Source organism: Schistocerca piceifrons, chromosome 8, assembly GCF_021461385.2.
Source record: "Schistocerca piceifrons isolate TAMUIC-IGC-003096 chromosome 8, iqSchPice1.1, whole genome shotgun sequence".
NCBI lineage: Eukaryota > Metazoa > Arthropoda > Insecta > Orthoptera > Acrididae > Schistocerca > Schistocerca piceifrons.
This window is the reverse complement of record NC_060145.1, coordinates 360,607,580-360,622,054: the sequence shown is the minus strand read 5'-3', so window position 1 is coordinate 360,622,054 and position 14,475 is coordinate 360,607,580. Positions and strand designations below refer to the sequence as shown.

The window sequence follows — 14,475 nt, the reverse complement described above, 5'->3', positions numbered from 1 at the left end:
TGCGTTTAATAGTTAATGCTTTAAATAAACTTCCTTTTTAATTATATTGCATCAAATATTTTCTTCAGTCTTTGGAAACCTACAAGAATTGTTTTGTGATTTCTAAATCAGTCTTAGTGAAAAAAATTATCTTCTCAGTACCTTTCATACCCACGTTGGTGACACAAAGACAAAAATAAAGTGATTCTATCTGAGTAGCTATAAAAGTATACTATTATTAGGATTGCTACAGAGACTGTGCGTTCTTTTTCAAGTTTACCGCTTCCTGCAGCTGTATATTTTTGGTTATTTTCCTAGCGATGCTCATATAATATATTTGCAGCTGTATTTAGTGGTACAGACAGGAATAATAACTGTTTCCATACTAAATGCGCGCGAGCTCCGCGTTGGCCAATCAGATTAGCTGTTTACAGGTTATTATTGGCGCTATGTCTAAGTCATCACCATTTCACGATAACGAGGTTGTTGCTCGGGGACGCTCGCCTTTGTTTTCTTTATTGTGATTTAAGTTCCTCACAGAGTACAGCCTCTCGTTCGCGGCAGCACTAGGAGTTGCGAGCTGATCGCCTCGGGGGCCTTTTACTGCCGAGAAAAATCCTCATACTCTATTTGATAGCAGGCTGAGGGAGCTGGGCCGTGGAGGGTCTGGAACGTGGAAAATTTCCGGTCTGGGACTGAACACTGGTCCTGCTATGCCTGAGTCTAGCACTCTAACAGATTTGTTTTGAGAAACATGTTGGCGTATAATTTTTACGTTTGTTAAAACTTCTTACATGACTTTATATTACAATGAAATATAGTCAAAGCTAAAACTAAAATGCTATTATGGTGTGATGATGACCAGGGTGGTGCTTGAAAATGTTCATGATAATGATGAAAGTGGAATGATGAGAGTGACTATGAGGTCTTGGGCATCTACAAGTGTCGACGAAAAGTCGTTGAGATGGAGAACAAGGGAGACAACAGGGATGATTTGAGGTGGAGCGTTGTGACAAGTACTGGTAAGAAGTATATGTCTTGGGACGGATTTCATGGTTAGACAGTGGGATTTGGTTGAAGTTTCAGTAGACGAGTATGGACGATGTATGAAAGTGAATGGAAGATGGGATATAGATTAGTGGCGCAGCATAGTACCTGGATTGGTAGTAATATTTGCATGTCGCTCAGTGGCCAAGGGCGTTTTTCCAGTTAGATTCCACTCCAGTAGTTACCTGGATTGCTCATCATTGTGCAGGATATCAATCCTATTTTTCAACATAATCTCCATTCGATGCGGCAGTCTTACTTCACCTTACTGGGGCGGGGGGTCCTGTGTGCCTGCATGGTTTTACAGTTTTACTATACTGGCCAGCGTCACAGCCAACGTCTTGCAGCTTCAATAACATCCTCACCATCCCTGGAGTTCACCCTTCATTGAGACGTGTAACACCTATTTTCGACTTATTTTGTATCTATATCGATATTTCTATGTCAATTTGTGGTGTTGCTTATGCAGAGTGTTGTATCTATCGTAGAAATTCTTTGACTACATATACATATTTCAGTTATGTGAAGCATTGAATGATGTTGTTTAAACGGTGCTTGTGAATTTAAATAACTACTGGAATGATTGTTATATAATATACTGTAAAGGACTTAGCCGATAGTTAGGCAACGTAGGGTTGAATGTAAAAAATGTGGGGAACCCCACAGCTACGGAAGTAGCCTGACGGGGTGGAAAAGGTGTGGTTGGCGTGCAAAAGTCGTCCTTTGCGGCGGGTAAGGAGTCTGGGCTGAGCAGTGCTGTGGTTAACATCTCGCTAGCAGCAGCGTATCATTATGGCTCATATTCTTGGAGTTTTGAGGCCAGAAGAGCTTAAGAGTAGTATTTATGGGCCTCGGGTGCTGTACTTGGTGATAAAATTGTCACAGCATCATTTTTAGCCCTATAAAAATATAATTCCGTCGCCAAGAAGATCAGTAATAGGGCAAGGCCAACAGTACTGCCATGACTGCATCGGAGCCAAGTTAACAGCCACTGAAGATTACGTCACCAGTACCACCAGTCTTCCACTCAATTGTTTGTATTTGGTACTCTGTAAATGGACCAGGAATTTGTGGAATTTAGTTGGTTGTAAAATCGAGTATAGATTTAAGTGTCAGGAAGTCGTTTCTGAAAGTATTTGTATGGAGTGTAGCCATGTATGGAAGTGAAACATGGACGATAAGTAGTTTGGACAAGAAGAGAATAGAAGCTTTCGAAATGTGGTGCTACAGAAGAATGCTGAAGATTAGATGGGTAGATCATATAACTAATGAGGAGGTATTGAATAGGATTGGGAAGAAGAGAAGTTTGTGGCACAACTTGACTAGAAGAAGGGATCGGTTGGTAGGACATGTTCTGAGGCATCAAGGGATCACCAGTTTAGTATTGGAGGGCAGCGTGCAGGGTAAAAATCGTAGAGGGAGACCAAGAGATGAATACACTTAGCAGATTCAGAAGGATGTAGGTTGCAGTAGGTACTGGGAGATGATGAAGCTTGCACAGGATAGAGTAGCATGGAGAGCTGCATCAAACCAGTCTCAGGACTGAAGACCACAACAACAACAACAGTTGGTTGTAATAACAATCATGGTGTTGCTAAAAACTCTATCTTACACTAGTAATTATCCCAAATCGCAAACCTGGACAGGAATACTGTCCTAGTGAATTTAATTCCAAATGTCCTAGTTTAGTATTGAAAGATTTATCTCGCAGCAGTAAAAATAATTGTCATTGCTTTTTAATGTGTGTTTAAAGTTCAGTTTTATAGTTTGAGAAATACACCATTTCCAGTGCAATTTTAAATCAATTTGTAGTTATTTTCTCAAACAATTTGCATTACTTGAAAAGCTGCCTGAAAATAGTAAAGTTAATATGAAATGAAAAAGATTACTAATTGCTGCACTTATGCACTTTGATCAGAATTACGAATTTTATCATTTCATGAGTAAGTGTTTGAACTTGAATTTAATGTTGTGTTGGCATTTGCACAGCCAACTATTCTTTGAGTAGGCTAAAAGACTGTTTATCAAACCACATTTGTAATTTAAAGAGTTATAGTTGTTTTGCTTTACTTAATTAATAATAAAGAATGCTTACCATTTCTCATACATACTAGTGTGGATTTGTTAATGAGCATGGTTCTCCAAACCATGAGAGTTTAAGGGTCCTCATGTACTAGGCTAGTCCGTTAATGAAGCAATCCAAAGGCTCCTTCAGAGGCAGTGTAGAGAGATTTGAATTCTGTTTAAATGCTTCTAACCGATATCAAGAAAGTAATATTTACTGTATTATCTACTCTAATGCAAGTTGGTTAATGCATGGGCATAGAGACCCTGTACTGGGCAATGATGTTATAGATTATGACAGACCCCCCTGATTTAAATCAGAATCATTTCAGCTTTTCGCTGTTCAGTATTGCTAATAGCTTCGTGTGCGTTGGTGACTGGTTCTATAAACTGTTGCATCTAGTTCATTTCAGGTACGTGTTGTTGAGAGAGATCTGTTACTGTTTGCTATCTCATTGGTCATTTGTTTGTCTGATTTTCAAGTCAGTAGTACATTTACCTGCAAGGTTAGGCTACTGTGTTGTAGTGTGAATGGGTATAAAGAAAGAGTTTAGTGTGTTTGTCGAGGAAGGCTAGGTTAGCCTCAGCACAGCCTTCTGCTTTATTATGTTGGTCGACCAAAGAACGCCCAATTAGACTGGCGACCGATATTAAAGTGCGTGTCATTTATGTTGGCGGCCGAGTTTAGGTTCGTTCTGCGCATCTGACGTCACAAAACACAGTCAGCCAATGAACAGAGACCGACGCTGCCACATCTCGATTGCAGTGCAGAGCATGGACGAGTGTCTTCAGTTTTAGAAACGTTCAGTGATAAATAAAGTAATAGAACAAAAGCAATGTCTTGATACCAGACATTCTTTTATAGAAAGTTTGGAAAAAGCATTCTTTATACCAATTGCTTCATATTCTATTAATTAATTAAACCAAACAAGCAATAAGACTCCTAATTCAGGCGATAGCAAGGAAAGGTGTTTGTATCATTCTCACGAACCGCTTTTTCGCAATAAAGAACAGCGGTAATTGTTTATTTCCTATTGTACTTCGACGAGGCGTGAGTAATTCATAGTCATACCATCAGTGTTTGTCAGTATTTTGCGTGACGTGTTATAGTCAGACGAGGTGCGTTAGCGTAACAATTGAGGTGTTGCGCTGCTACGCGAAAGGTTATGAGTTCGAACCTTATGTGGTGCTTAATATTTTCATTATTTAAAAACAATATCGAAGTGTCTTACTTCACAAATTTTATTCGTTTGAATGCAGTTTTTTGAAATTTCTAGAGCTTTGTCTCTTCATTAACCCTTTCGCTGCTGCGGACACGTGCTCCCCGCATTCCGCACTGTGCGCGATTTTGTCATCACTGCACTGCTCGCCTGTGCAGACACATGGTGTTCCCACTGCTTTTACACACTTATCATTCGATTTCACATAAACTATTTGACCAAAAATTGGATTTTTACACGTCTTCTTGACTGATACCTTCCCCCCATAAATGACTTAATTTTGTGTCGATGTTCAACGCAGTTATTATGCAGCATTAAATGTAGTAAACCATTGCACGAAATTTTGAAGAGTTTGCAGAGGTAGAAGTACATAGCGTATGCTTTCCGTATGGTCGATTTTAGTTGCCACAATGTTGAGAATGAAATGTGGACAAGATACCTAAATTTCATATAAAATTTACTGTATAACAATATCTTATTTAATTTAAGTACCACATAGGTGTCGTATGTAATATTGAGAAATATTCCGTCTTTCGCGACTGTAATAAAAGTTTTATTTATTTGGCTTTATTTTAAAGCACTTCAATCAATGAAAGGTATGGCACATACACGATGGTACTCATGTTCTCTTTCTCGTTTTTGTTTCACAGTCGCAGTTTTACCAATGGTACTGAAATATATTCCTCTTCTGCAACTGTAATAAGCGACTTATTTAGACCAGACACGTTTCTCTCTTTTGGAGCATCTTCAGTGGACAGTATTTTGTCTCCTCCATTGCCAAGTCACCTTTCGTAGTTTTGTGCTGCGGTAACACAATATTCAACGTTTGTGTTGGCAGATCAGTGTTTTAGCAAATAAATGATGTTTGTGTGTGCCACACACAAAAATTATATTTGACACAGCTCAGAGCACGTCACTGATAGACGGTATATTCAAGTCCTAATGTTTCTGTAAGCCCACAGTTCTGTTTAATGTATTTTCTCTACTTCCTTTTGATTGATTGAAGTGCTTTAAAATAAAGCCAAACGTGCTCAGTGTAAATAAAACTTTTGTTACAGTCGCGAAAGACGGAATATTTCTCAATATTACATACGACACCTATGTGGTACTTAAATGAGCTATTGTTATACAGTAAATTTTATATGAAATTTAGGTATCTTGTCCACATTTCATTCTCAACATTGTGGCAACTAAAATCGACCATACGGAAAGTATACTCTATGGACTTTTACCTCTGCAAACTCTTCAAAATTTCGTGCAATGCTTTACAATATTTAATGCTGCATAATAACTGCGTTGAACATCGAAACAAAATTAAGTCATTTATGGGGGGAAGGTATCAGTCAAGAAGATGTGTAAAAATCTAATTTTTGGGCCAAATACATTTTGTGGAATCGATTGATAAGAGTGTCAAAGCAGTCGGAACATGTGTCTGCACAGGCGAGCAGTGCAGTGACAAAATCGCGCACAGCGCGGAATGCAGGGAGCACATCTTTGTAGCAGCGAAAGGGTTAATGCGGCCGTGGTGGCTTTACTTCATGAACTGCGCGCTCCCCCCTACACGTAAGCTTGCGAACTATGCTATACTATGGCGCTGCTTCTATTGGCGCGTGCGTCGTGTGCAACTGGCAACGCAGCAATCTCCCGCGTCTGGGCAGGCATGCGCGAGCCGCCAAGGTAAAAGGATTGAACTATAGTTGAAGACTGAGCAGTCTCGAGTCCCGTCATCTGCGCTACGAAAAGAACTGACGCTAATTTTGTCTGGCGCACGGCTTGAATTTTTCCCCCGTAATGGCCTGATTGGCTAACTTGAAAGCTAATTAACTCGGGAACGACGCAACATATCGAATTTTTTTTTTAACAATTATTTCTCAACACAATCAACCCTGCAACATGTTTTTCACACTGTTTTTCATCACCCTCTGTATACTCATGGATATCTACGAACAGTTTTGACATTATCTGTTTGTATGGAAAGGCTGAAATTTTTTTATCAGCTTATCTCGCATTATCACGCCTGAAGCTGCAGTACTGTTCGATCAGTACCAAGTACACACTGGCCTACACACATACTGGTGCAGAAGGTGCCGTGAGGTAATAAACCCATCCCAGTGGTCTGTACAATGTTGTCATATCACAAGCTTTCCTCTTTTGATGGTTTCTCAACGTTGGATGGTATAGAAGCGTGCGCAAAGAGCAGCAACACGAAACTTAGTTGTAGTCGAAACACAAAATGTAAATACAGCTGCTATGTTCTGCCACATGAACGAAACGGACGTCACTTAGCTTTCTGCTCTCATTGACGGTGCGTTTGCTGAACATTTCACTGAACAAGTGCACACCAAAGTAAAAAAATAAAAAATAAATAAAAATGTCGCCCGCCAGACTTGCCAACAACTTTTCGTTCTGTGCATTTCAATCGGTTCTACATTCGACAGTTAGGCTCCGATGTGCAAATATTAAAGTTTTACTTCAAACACAAGTCTTTAAATTTTTTAAATTACACAAAGGCAGGATAATCTGTTATTCAATGAACGTTAAATTATCGTGTAACTTCTAAAAATGAAGTTACAATGTAGTATGAGACTTTAATGGCTGTGTAATGAAACTATGCATCTCTTTAAAAAACAGAGGTTAAAATAATTATGGAAATGAAATGGAAATGAGCGTTTAGCGTCATTGGCCGGGAGGCCCCTTGCGGTGCAGGTAAGGCCGCCTTCGTGCAGGTGTTATTACATTCGACGCCACATTGCGCGACCATCGAGCCGGATGGAGATGAGATGATGATGAAGACAACACAACACCAGGTCCCTGAGCGGAGAAAATCTCCGACCCTGCCGGGAATCGAGCCCGGGCCCATAGGACGGAAATCCGTCACGCTGACCACTCAGCTATCGGGGCGGACAGTTATGAAAACCCCTTTCTAATTTGGTGGAATTGTAAGAACATCGGAAGTAAGGATATTTTATTGACACGTCAGCAACGTAACTGTTTCCGATGGCTCAAAGAACTGGTCATTTCTATCGATAGCAGATATATTTGAAGAGGAAAATACAAGCTGAATGGGACGGTGGTCGATTGGAATAGGGTCTGTCTATTTTCAGCTCACAAAAGATTAAATTCTTCTCTCTTGATTTGCCTGTGTCCCTACTCGTATGGTGTCGGCAGGGTTATTACACGATTTGGCCGTGTTAGTGTTAGAGGGTCGCCAGATGCCTTTCCTGATGACATATTCTTACCCCCCGTCCCGCCCCCCCCCCCCCTCTCTCTCTCCTCCTGGGACGGTATATGTGCACGCAGTTGTCCCTGTGTATTGTTATCCGTAAGTGAGAGTGTGCGAACGTTTTCTAACGTGTAACTGAGGCGGGACGGAGGTACCAGATTATTATTCACCTAGTGCCAATCGGTTTCACAGATTTGGTTGGGAACCACTGCAACATCCTTCATATAGAGGCCTGCCTTTCACCATGTGATTTTCATACACTACTGGCCATTAAAATTGCTACGCCACGAAGATGATGTGCTACAGGCGCGAAATTTAACCGACAGGAAGAAGATGCTGTGATATACAAATGAGTAGCTTTTCAGAGAGTTCACACAAGGTTGGCAAAGTACTGACATGAGTAAAGTTTCCAACCGATTTCTCATACACAAACAACAGTTGACCGGCGTTGCCTGGTGAAACGCTGTTGTGATGCCTTGTGTAAGGAGGAGAAATGCGTACCATCACGTTTCCGGCGTTGATAAAGGTCGGATTGTAGCCAATCGCGATTTCGGTTTATCGTATCGCGACATTGCTGCTCGCGTTGGTCGAGATCCAATGACTGTTAGCAGAATATGGAATCGGTGGGTTCAGGATGGTAATACGGAACGCCGTGCTGGATCCCAACGGCCTCGTATCACTAGCAGTCGAGATGACAGCCCACTTATTCGCATGGCTGTAAAGGATCGTGCACCCACGTCTCGATCCCTGAGTGAACGAACACTTCGACGACGTTTGCAGCAGCATGGACTATCAGCTCGGAGACCATGGCTGCGGTTACCCTCGACGCTGCATCACAGACAGAAGCGCCTGCGATGGTGTACTCAACGACGAACCTGGGTGCACGAATCGTAAAACGTCATTTTTTCGGATGAATCCAGGTTCTGTTTACAGCATCATGATGGTCGCATCTATGTTTGGCGACATCGCGGAGAACGCACATTGGTAGCGTATATTCGTCATTGCCATACTGGCGTATCACCCAGCGTGATGGCATGGCGTGCCATTGCTTACACGTCTCGGTCACCTCTTGTTCGCATTGACGGCACTTTGAACAGTGGACGTTACATTTCAGATGTGTTTCGACCAGTGGCGCTACCCTTCATTCGATCCCTGCGAAACCCTACATTTCAGCAGGTAATGCATGAGCGCATGTAGCAGGCCCTGTACGGGCCTTTCTGGATACAGAAAATGTTCGACTGCTGCCCTGGCCAGCACATTCTCCAGATCACTCACCAATTGAAAACGTCAGGTCAATGATGGCCGAGCAACTGGCTCGTCACAATACGCCAGTCACTACTCTTGATGAACTGTGGTATCGTGTTGAAGCTGCATGGGCAGCTGTACCTGTACACACCATCCAATCTCTGTTTGACTCAATGCCCAGGGGCATCAAGGCCGTTATTATGGCCAGAGGTGGTTGTTCTGGGTACTGATTTCTCAGGATCTATGGACCCAAACTGCGTGCAAATGTAATCACATGTCAGTTCTAATATAATACACTCCTGGAAATTGAAATAAGAACACCGTGAATTCATTGTCCCAGGAAGGGGAAACTTTATTGACACATTCCTGGGGTCAGATACATCACATGATCACACTGACATAACCACAGGCACATAGACACAGGCAACAGAGCATGCACAATGTCGGCACTAGTACAGTGTATATCCACCTTTCGCAGCAATGCAGGCTGCTATTCTCCCATGGAGACGATCGTAGAGATGCTGGATGTAGTCCTGTGGAACGGCTTGCCATGCCATTTCCACCTGGCGCCTCAGTTGGACCAGCGTTCGTGCTGGACGTGCAGACCGCGTGAGACGACGCTTCATCCAGTCCCAAACATGCTCAATGGGGGACAGATCCGGAGATCTTGCTGGCCAGGGTAGTTGACTTACACCTTCTAGAGCACGTTGAGTGGCACGGGATACATGCTGACGTGCATTGTCCTGTTGGAACAGCAAGTTCCCTTGCCGGTCTAGGAATGGTAGAACGATGGGTTCGATGACGGTTTGGATGTACCGTGCACTATTCAGTGTCCCCTCGACGATCACCAGTGGTGTACGGCCAGTGTAGGAGATCGCTCCCCACACCATGATGCCGGGTGTTGGCCCTGTGTGCCTCGGTCGTATGCAGTCCTGATTGTGGCGCTCACCTGCACGGCGCCAAACACGCATACGACCATCATTGGCACCAAGGCAGAAGCGACTCTCATCGCTGAAGACGACACGTCTCCATTCGTCCCTCCATTCACACCTGTCGCGACACCACTGGAGGCGGGCTGCACGATTTTGGGGCGTGAGCGGAAGACGGCCTAACGGTGTGCGGGACCGTAGCCCAGCTTCATGGAGACGGTTGCGAATGGTCCTCGCCGATACCCCAGGAGCAACAGTGTCCCTAATTTGCTGGGAAGTGGCGGTGCGGTCCCCTACGGCACTGCGTAGGATCCTACGGTCTTGGCGTGCATCCGTGCGTCGCTGCGGTCCGGTCCCAGGTCGACGGGCACGTGCACCTTCCGCCGACTACTGGCGACAACATCGATGTACTGTGGAGACCTCACGCCCCACGTGTTGAGCAATTCGGCGGTACGTCCACCCGGCCTCCCGCATGCCCACTATACGCCCTCGCTCAAAGTCCGTCAACTGCACATACGGTTCACGTCCACGCTGTCTTGGCATGCTACCAGTGTTAAAGACTGCGATGGAGCTCCGTATGCCACGGCAAACTGGCTGACACTGACGGCGGCGGTGCACAAATGCTGCGCAGCTAGCGCCATTCGGCGGCCAACACCGCGGTTCCTGGTGTGTCCGCTGTGCCGTGCGTGTGATCATTGCTTGTACAGCCCTCTCGCAGTGTCCGGAGCAAGTATGGTGGGTCTGACACACCGGTGTCAATGTGTTCTTTTTTCCATTTCCAGGAGTGTATATTTGTCCAGTGAATACCCGATTATCATCTGCATTTCTTCTTGGTGTAGCAATTTTAATGGCCAGTAGTGTATCTTTGGTGACATGAATAATAACGTGTGTGGACGTCGGTTTCAGATTGACGAGAAAGTGCAAGAGTCGGTGCGGAAGTGGATCTGTCAGCGTTGTACGAAACGGGGATTAATTGTCTCGTCTCCCAGTGGGACAGATGTCTTAACGCATATGGTGACTACTTTTGAGTGTAACCATTCCACGGTCCAGCTGCAACCGGTGTTTGGTTTTCATTTGACTGCCCGTTTTGCTTTGGAAAATATAGAGCTTTGGAAACGAATGAATGTTTGTAGTAACCCTGTGCTTATTGACCCATCCTTGAACAACAAAAATGAGTGATTGTCCGTCGCAGAAAGTGTCATTAGGGAACCTCGAGTCTCAGTAATTGCAATGCGCACAGGTGCTGGGGCTGCTGAGGACCTCGTGGGAGGAGGCGGACCACAGACGAGCGAAAACACTGTTGATGCGGCTGGAGGAGATAAGCCGGCGGTCGATTTCTCCGTTCTGCTCGCGGCTGCTGCCGATGGAGGAGGGCACCGAGCTGAGACCTGGTCTCCCACCGCCCAGGGACCGAGGCGAACCTGTCCAAGAGCCGAACACCGCAGCTCAGTAGCAATGTCGCATGTCATTTGGTCTCCTCTGTGTAGATGTCTCTGAACCTAAGCATTCAGCAGTTGTTCCTTGAGCAGTATGCTGTCAGAATGTGGAATTCCTAAAGATAAGACTGCAGCGTTATTCTTGGTCACTGTAAAAGTGATACACAATGAACGCCATTTATGTAGATATTTGATTAAAATGTGAACTATGTTATAGCACATGTCATTAGATACGCCAGATGCATGTAATGGGAATGCACATGTGTCAGAACCAATTTTTGTTGCCATATTTGTTATGTCTTTTCCAACTCGTGACTAAATAAATGTACAAAGTACAAGACCTTTGAGAACATTACAAGAAAATGAAATAGCATTTAAAGTGAATTAACATGTGTTAGAGTCATAAAAGGGGCGATCAAAAATTTCCAGTTCGCAGGCTGTACAGTCCAGAATCCGTATGCCAGGCGGCTAAAATCACCTTGAGCACTCCGTCTGCAGGCCACAAGTGGCCCATCTGGACCATCCGACGGCCGTGTCATCCTCAGCTGAGGATGCGGATAGGAGGGGCGTGTGGTCAGCACACCGCTCTCCCGGTCGTTATGATGGTTTTCTTTGAGCGGAGCCGCTACTATTCGGTCGAGTAGCTCCTCAGTTGGCATCACGAGGCTGAGTGCACCCCGAAAAATGGCAGCACTTCATTGTGACCCGGATGGTCACCCATCCAAGTGCCAGCCACGCCCGGCAGCGCTTTTCGGTGGTCTGACTGGAACTGGTGTATCCACTGCGGCAAGGCCGTTGCCAAAATCACCTTGAGCATTGAGGTAATTATCCCATTGGAGTCACGGGTTGAAGATAACTAAAAAATGGTTCAAATGGCTCTGAGCACTATGCGACTTAACTTCTGAGGTCATCAGTCGCCTAGAACTTAGAACTAATTAAACCTAACTAACCTAAGGACATCACACACATCCATGCCCGAGGCAGGACTCGAACCTGCGACCGTAGCGGCCCCTCGGCTCCAGACTGTAGCGCCTAGAACCACTGGCCACTTCGGCCAGCTTAAGATAACTGTTTGGTAAAACAGCATGTCCTGATGCGTGGAGAAGTTCGTAACTGCCTGCCGTGCATCCTCGTCCAACGTGATTCATCGAGCCTTCGAGGCCCTTTTTAGGGACTGAATGCCTGATAATAGAATGGGGGAGAGATCCGGGCTATAGGGCGGATGCTAGAGTGGCTCCCACTTGAGTTGGTATCCAGGAAAACTGCGACAAGGGGTTATGTTGCTTCATGATGATGTATGTCCCCGTAATGCAGAAGTTAAGCTACCTCAAGTGGGAGACATTCGAGCACCCTATATACAATCTTGCTCTATCCACAGACGATTAACACACCTTTGGTCTTTCAAAATAGGCCTTGAAGCATGGACGAATCCTCTCGGAAGAGAATGTGCAGCAAGCAGTTACCGACTTCTTCAGGCAGCAGGACATTGTTTTTTACCAAACAAGTATCTTCAACTTGAGCCCGCCCGGTTGGCTGTGTGGCCTAACGCACGACTTTTCAGGTGGGAAGGAGCACCTGGTCCCTGGCACGAATCCGCCCAGCGGATTTGTGTCAGGTTCGGTGAGCCGGCCAGTCTGTGGATGGTTTTTAGGCGATTTTCCATCTGCCTCGGCGAATGCGGGCTGGTTCCCCTTATTCCGCCTCAGCTACACTATCTCGGCGATTGCTGCGCAAACAAGTTCTCCACATACCCGTACACCACCATTACTCTACCACGCGAACACAGGGGTTACACTCGTCTGGTGTGAGACGTTCCCGGGGGGGTCCACCGGGGGCCAAATCGCACAATAACCCTGGGTTCGGTGTGGGGAGGCGGAGGGGTGAAGTGGACTGCGGTAGTCGCCGTGGGGTTGTAGACCACTGCGGCTGTTGTGGGGACGGAGCCTCTTCGTTGTTTCTAGGTCCCTGTTTAACATAACATAAAATCTTCAACCTGATGCATCGCTCAGATGATTGCCTCAACGTTCGAGGCGAGTTTGTCTGATTGACTGTACAGCCTTCGAACGGAAACTTTTTGATCGCCGGCTATACTTTCTCTCGTCGTTGCTGATCAGCCAACCATTTTCACACCTGCGATAAGATACCATTTTCGATCTGCTAAAAAACTGAATTCATTGATTACATATTCAGGTTGTTTTATCACCAGAATTGGCAGAGTGCCAGTGGATAGAGTATGCGCTGGACAAGTTCCCCAGTACGAAAAATGGAGAAACAGTGGCCTTGCTACAGTCTTCGTATGGCTGGTGGAAAGGGGTTGGAGATAAAGTACACATGCTCCTTCATCAGGATACACATGCATACACACATGCGAGAGTAAGTGCGCACCATGACAAACACATGCACAATTTTAATTTTTTTCTGGGATTGTGGGCAATATTAACAGAAACAAATAAAAATTATTCGTAGTTCCTTACTTCTGGCCAGAATTTTTGGAAGGCTTCCCTTGGTTAACAGGTAAGTTCCAGAGCTGGAAATCCCTCTCCTAAATACTTTCGCATCATAACCACACTCAACTGCAAGTCCGAAAGCGATATCCTCAGTGAAATACAACACTTACCACTGAAAGCACGTTCATTAAGAACACAATGTATAGCCAGAACAAAACTGAGCTGTTGGACTGAGAGCTATTTGTACAAACATTGAATAATCCAGAATGCTGCAATTTTATACAAACATCGAATATTCTAAAATACACAAAGATTACAAATATATTTCCAGAACCTTCCGGAAATGGTAAATACTAAAAAACAAACAATTGATGGTGGTCAGGTTTGAACTAATAATCCACAGCACACTAATCGGCGATACTAATTCCTACTCGTAACTACATGCACCAGCGCTAGCGGCTTTGCTCCCTCTCAAAAAGCGATAGAAGTTCTCATTCCAGACGAGTATGGCACCCTACATCTACAGGGTGGCGCACGAAATGTGTTACCATTTTGTTTTTGAAGATAAACTTTATTGTCAATACAATCTGAAAGGAACATATACTACAATGAAGAACCGTCCATGGAGATTTGTTCTAACTCAGCACATGCTCAGTATGTCCACCATCTCATTTCCTAACTTCCTTCAAACGAACACTGAAGTTAGTGATTACCATACAGCACATGTCTTCCGTAATTTCACTGCAAGCTTGCAGAATAAGTCCTCTGAGCTCCATTAAATCACGTGGACGTTTCGGGAAAATTTTTTGCTTTAGGTACCCCCAAAGAAAAAAGTCACATGCATTGAGGTCTGGACTATTGGGGAGCCAATTTTGCCCGTCATTC

The 14,475-nt window shown here is 44.6% G+C and overlaps 1 protein-coding gene across 1 annotated transcript in view; it reads left to right on the top strand.

The window, feature by feature from the left end:
* The window catches only part of LOC124712352 (putative ammonium transporter sll0108), a 99,954-nt gene extending 88,794 nt beyond the window's left edge, over positions 1-11,160 (top strand). The window contains exon 8 of the mRNA XM_047242646.1: positions 10,948-11,160. Within this exon, the coding sequence (XP_047098602.1) occupies positions 10,948-11,160 (213 nt within the window). The remainder of the gene's footprint in view (positions 1-10,947) is intronic.
* Positions 11,161-14,475: the final 3,315 nt, after the last annotated feature.